The 11,652-nt window shown below is 35.5% G+C and overlaps 1 protein-coding gene and 1 long non-coding RNA gene across 2 annotated transcripts in view; both read right to left on the bottom strand.

The window, feature by feature from the left end:
- LOC119639591 (protein couch potato) overlaps positions 1 to 5,265 on the bottom strand; it is a gene marked incomplete at its 5' end in the record, with an annotated part of 88,923 nt that extends 83,658 nt beyond the window's left edge. Inside the window, one exon of the mRNA XM_038037063.1 lies at positions 4,054 to 5,265. Within this exon, the coding sequence (XP_037892991.1) occupies positions 4,054 to 5,265 (1,212 nt within the window). The remainder of the gene's footprint in view (positions 1 to 4,053) is intronic.
- Positions 5,266 to 5,297: 32 nt separating this feature from the next.
- Positions 5,298 to 11,652, bottom strand: part of LOC119639593 — a 43,004-nt gene continuing 36,649 nt past the window's right edge. The window contains exon 3 of the long non-coding RNA XR_005247556.1: positions 5,298 to 5,436. This is a non-coding gene — a long non-coding RNA (uncharacterized LOC119639593). The remainder of the gene's footprint in view (positions 5,437 to 11,652) is intronic.

The following is an 11,652-nucleotide window of genomic DNA, read 5'->3' as shown; positions in this document are numbered from 1 at the left end:
AAATTTTAACCTTGCAGCCAAAAAGGAAGAAAAAAAAATGGGAAAAAGAAGAAAAAAACACACTAAGGAGGAAATGAAATTTATTCGCTTAACGGCTTTTCGTACGCTCCAATGACTTTTAAATTTACAGTGGTTGCGGAATACAAAAAAAAAAGAAAATATACAAAGGAAAATATACGTGAAAAAATATAGTCATCAAGATTAGAGTGCGTTGTGGAAGAGACATCTATCTATATACATATATATATAAAATTCTATAAAGAAAAAAGAAAATATATATTTTTCTTAATACTCTTTAACGAAGACGTAATGGTTTTATTGTTTTAAACAAGGCAAGCAAATATTGTCACTTAGGGTTACATTAAAAAAAAAAAAAAAAAAAAAAATAGATATTTTTATAGGAACTCAATGACAAGATGCTATTAAATCATACTTAGTAAAAAAGTCATGTTATTCTATTATATTATGAAACTAAAGGAGTTTTGTGCTCGCTAGCAATGCAATCGCAACTTGATAGTATTCGGCGATACGCTTCAAAAGTGCTTGGCAAACTACGACATGAATTTTATATATTTTATGATAGCTAACAGGAGAGTCGAAGAACAGTATAATGCAATGCTCACGTCCTATATATTTTCGATAGAATGATAAATAAATACTATTTGCACATATATATGCATGTATAAAGAAGAGCAAATGGAAACTTTATGGGATAAGATACTAAGAGTATTTTTTCGCAATTTTTGAAATTTATACGAAAAATTATGTGAATTGTCAATTCATTTGCGGAAAGTGGCAGCCGCTCAAAGCAAGCTTGACAGTGACAGACGTTTTCAAGGGAAAACTAATGACACTTACGCGCTGAGTGATTAAAAGAATTGTTAGCGCTCTCGGAAACCATGCTTCTTAAATTCTTAGATGATTGCGTAGACCTGACGAAAAAAATTACCAGTTGGGTTTACAAAATTGTTTGTCCTCAAAAATTAAAAAAGAGAAAAACTATGAAAACTACACCCGTCTGTGGCCATCTCTTCTCTAATATAGGTTGAAAATACAAAACTAACGATTACATTGCACGGACGTGGCGGACTTTTTACATTCTTTGTAAACTATATTTAGGCATTTTTATCCTTAGCCCGTTGGAGTTTATAAGTAAGTAATTAGCAAAAAAAACGCCGTAAGCAGAGGTGTGTCCTTTTAAGGCCGTCTCTTCATTTTGGCAAGCGGGAAAATGTGTATCACGGGTATTACACAGGCGGACGGACGGACGGACGGACGGACGGACAGATGCTTAAGCATTCATAAAAAGATAAAGGTAATGATGCTGATTAAAGTAAGTGCAAATTGTCTTGAGGTCGGCTTGGCTTGCAAGTAATACTGTCGCCAAGAAGTGAGACCAATATTCAAATTAAATTGTGCGGGTATGTCGAATATCAAAGTTAGTTTTTTTCTAAATTGGTAGCACTGTGACAGACATCAGTGCCAAATTTCACATCATAAACGTTCGTTAGATGGTCAGCTACGCTTGGTTTTTACTCATACAAAAAACATCTTTTCCACAAGTCATTTTGAGACTTGGATCTAGGCGCTCGGAAACCAACAATCAATCGAGCAACTATCATGCAAAAGGTGAGTCGTGACCGGTAAAATCGCGCCCAATTCGCTCAAAAATCAATTCGCTATTAACAGTTTTTTTTTTCATCATCGTCGTGCTGTACACGTTGGGTTCTTCTCACCGGAAGGACGATCACTTTGAAGGTGACGAAATAGATTTGGCATAACAAGCGGATTTAAAAAAAGACAGTAATACACCGGGAATAATGTCACTCTGAAGCAACATATCTGCTTACGTTAAGCTTGAACAAACAAACAAACCAAACAACAAACAAGACAAACAAAAAATAACAAATTCTCCAGTCATATCATGTAGGTCTATGCAGAAGATACCTCACGGCCGCCAATATTCGTATCAATTACGCCGTCTATAGCCATCCACAGTTAGCGTATAAGTCGTATGCGTGGACGGGAGCGATGTAATGTGGGCTGTGTTGGGCTCATGTACAGCTACATTTCGGGCAAGTGTTCTACAGAGATAAAAGAGATTTGTCTACGAATTAAGTGCCTTCTCAGCGTTCCCACCCACTCATTCTGGAGTTATCTGCATGCCTAACAACAAACTACCGCATTTGTCGTCCGACAAACCGTATCGCCCGTCTTTGGAACAACCTACCATCGATAGTTGTCTTTCCCACGCGATGTCTCCTTTTTCATGTCGAATTTCACATGGCTTTAGTATTATATTATATCCTTTGCCTATATCGAACGAACGCCTAAGCAGCGATGGCAGCCTCTTAACAACTGGGGGGAGAGTAGAGCGAAGACTTTTTCTCCTTTAGAATCAAATTTTTATTCTCAAGTTGCAAAAGTCTTGATAGAGTACATCGGCAGCGTTGTGTATTTCCCTTCAAAGTCTCTTTTTTTCTCTAGACAAAGATCTAAGAACTGGAAGGTGTAGTTACCAATCGTTAACCGAAGGCTGAAAACGTCTCAAATTATTTCATAGACTGAACGAACGAATGATTGATTCTCGTAGGAGAAAGTTCGTTTTAAAGAACATACATTCATTTATTGATCGGTAACCACAATTAATTTGAAAAGACTTATGCTTCCTTTAATTTTTCTTTTCTTTTTTGTGCATACAAGTGAATTCACACAAACGTTCATATACGTACATACAATATACTGTGAAATTAAAAAATAACATTTTTTGCTTTTTTTTTTTAAATTTGTTTAACTATTTATAGTTTTAAGGCCTCTTGGAAAGGAGCCTTAGATATATGTATAGTGGCTTTCACTACATATTTATACAAAAACTCCTTGATGTGGGTTAATGATGTTATTTCATATGGAAAATGAGATGAATACATACATATACGTCTCAATTTAAAGATGGAAAAAAAAAAAAAAAAAAAAAAGGAAATGAAAAGGGTTGAAGGAAGCTCTTATGGGCGTTTGAATATTATTTTTAATTATTGTTAAAAATATTTAAGCATAGAAATGTAAACACTTACTTATAAAAAAAGTTAAGTAAGCATGTAAGCATAACACACAAAGCGTTATTTATAAGACGAATAGAGAAATTTTTGTGGAAAAATTTTTTGTAAAAAAATTGCATATAGAAATTGTGTGTAGGAAAATTTTCTAGAGAACTATTTTTGTAAACATTCTCAAACAGCATTTTGGTAAACCAGTTTTGCTTTTCAATTAACCAACCAGCACTTTTCAACATTCAATGCACAGAGCTTTTTTTCACCTAAAGCATCTGTGAATGGGTTACGAAAAAAAAGTATTTTCCTACTGCTTGAAATACATGTTAAATGTATTCGTTGAACGCTTTTTTTCAAGAATCACTTGAATATTTTTGCACTAAAATAACATATATACAAAATTTCTTTATATATCATCTTTAAAATAAACTTTAATTCGATTCTGACATGTTGCACGTAGTGTGCAATTGCCAAGTTCCGAACTCATGGGTGTGAAGATGCATTCGAATTCGACTAGCAAAGACACCTACCCACAAGCTTAACTGGGCTCTGTAAATGCCCTGACAGTGTAGTTAGGATTAAGATGTAGATGGGCTTGGAAGCCTTCGGCCAGATCATTTTTGTGGACACCTCATGAATGTAGCTTTCAAATAAGCTAAACAAATTCAATTTCTGCTTTTCCGAAGCATTTTTTTGCGTATTTTTCAAATTTAGTCGATTAGCATAAACTGATTATGGTAAGACGGTCAAATCCGCGACTAGGGTAAACGCCCTAACAGAACTCTATTAATATGTTTTCCAGAAAATTTCATCGTTGCCAACCTGATATTATATCCGAGTTCTATTAAAGAGTTTTAAGGTTATATGAAGTATAGTAGGTAAAGGAAGTATATGAACCATCTCTATGTATGCATCCAAGCAGTTTGGCTAACTCTGTTTTCTCTCTGTTCTCACGCATCTAATTTTGTTTTCTTTTTCTTTTTTTGCACTAGTAAGACTTACTTACCTCTTCTTCATTGCTGGCTGTATTAACGGAATCCATGCTTTGTGATAAACCAAGTGGTGCCAGAGACATTTGATTTTCCATAATTGTATTTGAATTATTGGTATTAGTTGTTGTTGTTGTTGCCGTTGATGTTGCGTTATTATTAATATTGCCGTTTGCTGTTGTCACACTATCAGCGTTGTTGCTGTTGTTGTTGTTGTTGTTGTTGTTATTGTTATTATTATTAGCTAACGAACTGCTATTTGAAGTAGAAGTCGTCGATGCAACAGCGATAACCGCTGTCGAAATATTGGAATGCGATGATGTAACGCTTCCAGAGTTAGCAGTCGAATTACTTGAGGTGGTTGCGTTACTATTCGAGCCGTTTACAAGTTTAAGATTATTACGATTTGTTAGAGGCGACAGAGATGATGACGTCGACGATGACGATGACAACGACGTTGAAGAGGATGGTATAGCTACAGTTGTTACAGCAACGGGTGGAGTTGATGTAACTGCGATATGGTTGTTGGAGGTGGAGGATGAAGAAAGAGAATTGTGGTGATTGATATGGTTGTGGCTATTTGAGGCAGTCGTAGGTGTTGTCACCGCTAACAAATGCTGTTGTTGTAAATGTCTTAATTGATTTTGTTGTTGTTGATAGAGGTGATGTTGTTGTTGTTGTTGTTGTTGTTGTTGATGCTGCTGATGCTGATGGTGCAATACGTGTTGTTGATGAGCAGCGGCTGCTGCTGCTGCGGCCGCGGCAACAGCAGCGGCGGCTTGTGTATGGGCAGCACTCGGATGGGTGCTAGTTGTGTGCAATTGATGATTTAAGAGAGCAGCAGCGGCGGCAGCAGCAGGATTAAAATGCTGTGCAGCAACAGCGGCAATGTTACGTTGATGAGCAGCGGCAGCGGCCGCAGCTGCCGCAGCAGCTACTTGTTGTGTTGTGTGGTGCGGATGTGCAGTGATAGCTGCTGTGGCAGCCAATTGAGCAGCGGCAGCTGTATTAAAGGCCAATTGATGGTGATGGCCGGCTTTCAAAGCAGCCGCAGCTGGCGCGGTAGCGTATTGGATTTGCGGTGTTAAAGTTGCGCCGGCTGGTATTACCGAAACAGCAGCGGCACACTGTCGCTTGGGTGACAACACCTGTGGGGCACCCGCTGGCGTTTGCGGCAGCGTTGGCCTGCGTTTAATCGCAATCGACGAAATGGTGATGGTTTTTTGGTACACGTTTGTTTAGGGGGGAGAGATCGTACAACTTCTATGGCTTTAATAAAAGGCCACCAAAGAAATTCCTTTCTTTCGCGTTGATATGTTTCAATTTTCTGCAGAATTTAAAAATATTGGGATGTAGAAGGGCAACTACAATTTTTTCCTGTAGCTTAACTTGTCAAAGATCTAAAAAATGAAACAATTGTTGACAAAATCAATTAAAGATATTCGTTTCGCATTATTTTTTATTACTAAAATTTAAATTAAGCTAACTCCTCTCGCAAAAGTAATCTTTTGCCCAAAGCAACTGAGGGGAGCGTTTTAAAAGCTACCGCCGATCTACCCTCTTCAACTTTTTCAATTGTTTAAATATACAAATACAAACAATTTGTAGTAATAGCAATAAGTTACGTTACCTCTGGAATTTATTTTCTTTCCAATTTTTATTTTCTAGGAAATAATTCAATCCTGCATAGCAATGGCTATGTAGAAAAGTAAATAAATTATATTATATTCTATGATTTGTGAGTAAACATATTAGGAGAATAACAACCGATAGCAATATGATACACATATGCAATAATTGTGAATACAGTATGAACAGGTGCATATAGTTTATGCCGAATAAGACGATGCAAGTGTCAGAGGAAGGGCATAAGCATACAATAATGCAAATTCCTTTAAACTTCTTCATGCTATTAAGCTTAGTTGATGGCGCTCTTCATGCACCAGCTTAAGTTAATGAGACATCGCCTACTCAAAGAGTCTGAAGGCCCGGAGACTGTCTTACTCAATAGTCGTATGTCAAAAGTGAGAAAACTTTGTACGACAATTGAAGAAAAACGTGCCCAGAGCCGGGATAACTAGAAGCTATTATCCTGTTTCGATCTGGTGAATTGTAAGAAAATTTCGTTTACCTGCTCTCTTTCCCTTACCACTTTCGGGCAATCATCGTATTAAACGTATAGGTCACCTCAACTACATTGGTCATTTAAAAAGAAAAACAATAAATGGGAAAATCCGCCTGACTGACTATTCTTAGCTGCAGGCAGAACCGTACATTTACCTCTCGTTTTCAACTGGTAAGCAATGAAGGTTGTTCTAGGAACACCTGTCCACGTAATAAAAGAGATATTTTCCCTCGAAAAAAACCTATAAAGACTACACTCACAGGAACCGATCTCAAACTTTGATACTTTGTACAAACAATTAAGCAATTAGCGATCAAACCCGATTAACGCTGAATATCTGAATTGATCAGTAATTCGAAATTATATTCAAAAGTAAAGTCATAAATTAAGATGAAATTTAAATAAAATTGAATTTTTTTTATATTTTTTTTTTTTTTTTTTTGAAAAATTTAAAACGATTATTCAAAAGATTAAATCCGCGCTCCAGCAAAAGCGATGTTAACAAAACTAACTAAAATATGGCATAAAAAACTTGCTCGAACAACTTTAACAATAATTTGAGGGCCATTTGTCTTTTAAATTTTTATAAATTAAAGAAAAAAAAAAAAAAAAAACTCTTTTTCGAAAATCTTACATAAAAAGTCACGATGAACTAGATGACTAACATTGAAATTCTAAATTTATGTATAACGATATATGTAGACATGTGCAAATCGATAACAATATTAGAAATTTACGGGATAAGCAGAGTTCCGTGACACATTTGTTTATTTTAAAAATTAATTAAAATTTGTTTTCACAATCGACACTGAAGCCAGAGAGAGTTAATTGATATCGGAAATTATAAACAAGAATTTCAATTAAAAGACAACCTGGGTAAACTTCCTTCGCACAAAGCCATTAAGGAAAAGTTTAGTTTAGAAAAGAAAAGCATATGCCTACTGCGTACGCATACGTTTAACAACATTTACCATATTTGGTTTCATAAGTGTTTCTCTACCGACTTTCAAATTATATGCCCTACCCGAGCATGTCCCGCACATTAGTGTAGTGGCTTTTGCTTATTAATATTTACATCAAGACTTCCACTTACCTGCTTACCGATGTAGGTAAACCTAGCAATTAATAATAATAAACATTATCTGTTTATCTTTATTGTAGACACAATAAAGTATTGTCTACATATTCGGAATTTTGTTAAGCAAGTTTGAACAATATATACAAAGAGTTATTAATCTCTAAAGTGAATTAATTTAGATATCAAAGAGAACGCACATTATAATGTACCTAAGTTGACATTGCAAACAAACCTAGCTGGCGGTTTGAACAAGCACTTTTATACGACAAATAAACCTATTAAACGAAATATAGTTTAAAAATTTTCCAAAAATCATTTTTAGATTTCTTTTGCAAACGCTCGTCTTACTCTAAAGGTGCATCTTTGGCATTCACATTAATATCACATTAATGCTTTAGTATTGCAAAGCAATTAGTCCATGTCAGCTTTTCTTTACATAGATAGACCTTTTCAAAATTCTCGGTAAATACCTGAAGCAGCAAATTTCAACTAAATACTAAGTTGCATAGAAGAGTAGCTACCGGTTTTTCTAAAAGTTATACTCATACATCAAACTATGACTTCTCCATGCGCAACTACCCCTATCCCTAACTTGTGCTTAACGGCATGAGTTATCCTGGCGACGGGTGTAACACATACCTTTTAAGAAACAGTCAAATGCAGAAGCGTTTCTTGCTTGCCTTATTCGAAGAAAAAGTTCGCCGAGACAAGACAAATGGCCAAGATGTAATAGCGGAAATGCAAACAAAAAGTGTTTCACGTCAACGGGATCACTAGGATCGACGACAAAGTCCAATATGCTTTTCCTCCCGTTAGCCTCTTTAATTACGTGTCAGAGGGGCAGGTAGAAATGTCCACAAATTCGAATAACTTGTTCAACCCATTAGTGCCACTAACCGCGTGCAGCATGCTGTAACGTATAACAAACGCAACGAAACCATCGAAGAGCTAGTTTACCAACAACAACTGATGCAGTTGAAGCGATCAAACAACAAGCTAAAAGATATGATGAACATATATTTTTTGAGCCGAAATACGTTCGACTACCAATTTCAAAACCAGCATAAAAAACGCTGGAAATACTGAGCCGGACTCTGCTACTGATTTCACCAATTCTTGCTTCTTCTACGCAAAGTATATATCGGTCAGTGAATTATTGCATGGCTGAGAAGAGCTTCAATGACGATAGCCAAAAAGTTACTTTTGTCTCACCTGTCTTTTCGCCATAGCATAGCATACTTACTCCGGCAGAGAAGTAGAATAAATGTGTAACTAGCGGTGAATGACTACTGATTTCACCGTTTTTTTGACATAAGCGTTCGTTTTCATAGAGAAGATGCCAGAACTTATTTCTACACGGGTGTAAGTTTTGCAGCTTATTCTCCGTAGTCGTGAGTGCATAACCTTTGCTTTCTTAAGTTAGATCTATGGCTATTGAATAAGAAAATGTAAGTCAGGAGGCAACTTCTTATATAAAAGCTTACGACCTCAAGCATTTTTACAATAAACGGCAGACTAGCCGAGCTAGGTGGATTCAGAATTTTACGCTTCTAGTCAGTATTATCTTTGATGGGTATTTTAAGGTGTAATTTATGGCTTTGGAAGTTTCATAAGGAGTGTAGGAGTCGGTTGTGTATATAAATATGACTCTTGTAAGCGGCAGAATACTTCTGCTTCTAAGTAAGAGCAGTTTAGCTAGAGAAGGAATCGCCTTCACAGTGCAACATAACTGGTATGGTACTCTAGAAATCTTCAAGTTTGAGGTTATGATTGTTTTTAGAATTTCAAATTTGGAAAAATTGTCCTCTCCTCTCCGTTACAGAAGAGAAGCTTAAGCAGACCTTCTCGGACAATGTAATCACGCAGGGGATGCAGTCCATCGTAACCTTCATAGGAAGAAAGGAAAACTTTCATTCTCTCTGGGAAATGTTGGTTTGTCATTTTTAATCGCCATCTGTTGACCCTGACAAAGGTTTGATATTCGGTTCCTTTTCTTTGAAATTTTAAGCATTATGGGCATATGTTGGCTCTAACAAAACAACTGATTCGACTCCAAATCTCATACAAATTTCAAGTGAAAAAGTCGAAGGTTTTCAAATTTTAAAAATATTATTATATGAAATGAATGAATGTTTGTTATTCTATTACGTACGTAGAGGTTATATAAAAGCAAACCAAACCAAACCACAAAATTTACGGATTGTCGTAAAATGTAATTTATGGCATTTTCATATCTACCACTATATAATTGCTAACATAGGTAGGGTGTAAGCTTCCATTGCTTTATTTGTTGTGGTTTTTATATTAAATTATCATCGATTTGAGTTAATAAAAGCAACAGTTTTAGTTATAAAATAACAATCGCATGTAAACGATTACATGCTTTCTATCGAATGTTTAATTTTGTTTTCCCTTTTTCCGCTTTTGTTGGGGTTTTTTTTTTTTCAGATTATGTAAAAGAGAAAACAATAAACATTTTTTATTTAATATACAAAGAATATATTTATTAGTGATTTTGCTTGGGGTTTTGGATTATGTAAAAGAAAAAAATATAAATAAATTTTTTTATTTAATATACAAGAAATATATTTATTGGAGACAAATCAACTTTTGCTTGTCCCTGCACATGTCTGCTATTGTCTGCTATATATGTGAACATCAGTGTTCTCATCTTTAGGCCGGTATATAGGCCGATGGTACGTAATCATTGACCATCGAATGTCGATACACTTAAGGGTTGTTACGCTCAGTCGGAGAATTCAAAGCCAATAACGCATAATTGTCAATGTTTCGATTATGTTCAGCCTTTTATGAGAGTTTGGCAGCATGGTTATTGAATTTATGACTATCTAGAGAATCATTTCAAATAGACAAGTTTTGCGTGTTCAAAAAAAAAAAAATAAAAATAAAAAAAATATATGACTATAAAAATGGTGAACCGCAACAATTTTTGCTTGTCTTGCTCACGTTTTCCAAACGAATAAAATTTTATTCGAAAATGTTTGTTTTTTATGTAAAAATATTAAAAATATTCTCTTAACAATTTATTAAACAATAAAAAGAATAAAGTTTCAATCATACGACACAATGTAGAAACAGGTCTAACTGCACATTCAATGTATTGCTGGCGTAGTTTTGAAAAACACATTTTATCCTACTCGCAGGTCGGAAAGCAATGCCACGCATAAGGCGTATTTCTTCTTTATCGTAAAAGGTCACAAGTATGAAGAAGTTTACAATTTTTCAAACGCGACTAATGTGCGAGTAATGTGCTAATGACGATAATGTAAATCTTAAGTCAAGTAAGTTTGGTTATAAGTCATGGGACGAAATTTCGAGTCTAACTGATAATCATATATGAAGTAATAACAAAAGTAATCATGGCTATTAAAGCAAAAGAGACAGATTTCGATTCTAAATCCGTCCGATTGCCTTATATAGAAAATATCGCTCAATAAGTTGATAGGATGATACATACTATAACTTATAGACTAATGATTGGTATGTCTAGAAAATTCTGACACATTTCGCATGAATGCCAGGTGCTATGTCAATAGCAGATTAATTCGTCAATACGCATAAAACATCTCATCCCATCCTACGAACTTATTCAGTGATATGTTATAGATAAAGACGAAGAATTCTATAGATGATACATAACAGTTGAAGGTCGAAGGTTAAGGAACGTCACACTTAGGATTTACATTAAGAAAGACTCTCTTCAATTTGCCATAAAAGTCCTCACTTTCATAAAAGTTCTTAGTAAGTATCACTTAAGGCTTTCGTGTTCCCCCTAAGTGCCTACACCATGTGTTCCCCCTAAGTGTCTACACCACGATGTTAATAATACTAACTGTGTTGTAATAAGGAAAACTAAGAAACTTGAACTGAACGTGAACTGAAAACTAATCGAACATTGCGCGCGATGAAGGAAAGAGCAGCTCCCCCGATCCGTCTCTTTAATAAACTTCGAGGGGAATGTTGCACCAGGCTATTTACTTATTTACATGACATAGGGCCATTATGACAAAGGGCTATTTCCGATCTTTGCAGATACGGACAAATTTTTATTTTTTTAATGAGTAGAGAGTAGTACTTTTTGTGATTTGAAGTCTGTAGTTAGGAGCAAAAAAGAGAAGCAGAAGTGTTCTTAGTTTGCGCTTAGTAGCACCGTAGGCGTGTCATTCTACCAACTTGGCTCATGTTCAATGCCAACTTACGCACACGAACTTACAGTATTGCTGGTAAGTACGAAACCGATAGTTTCTTTTCTTGCAGCCAGGACAATGTTCACCCTAGACGGCCAGACGGACATTCCAATTCAAATCAAAATTAGGTACTAATCAAGAACACGTATAAACACATATGAGGCGTTTAAACTTACCTGGAATCAAAAAAAAAAAGATTAGATAC

This window comes from Glossina fuscipes, unplaced genomic scaffold (genome assembly GCF_014805625.2).
Source record: "Glossina fuscipes isolate IAEA_lab_2018 unplaced genomic scaffold, Yale_Gfus_2 112, whole genome shotgun sequence".
In the NCBI taxonomy this organism is placed as follows: Eukaryota; Metazoa; Arthropoda; class Insecta; order Diptera; family Glossinidae; genus Glossina; species Glossina fuscipes.
Note: the sequence above shows the minus strand (reverse complement) of the source record. Positions and strands in the feature narration are given on the sequence as shown.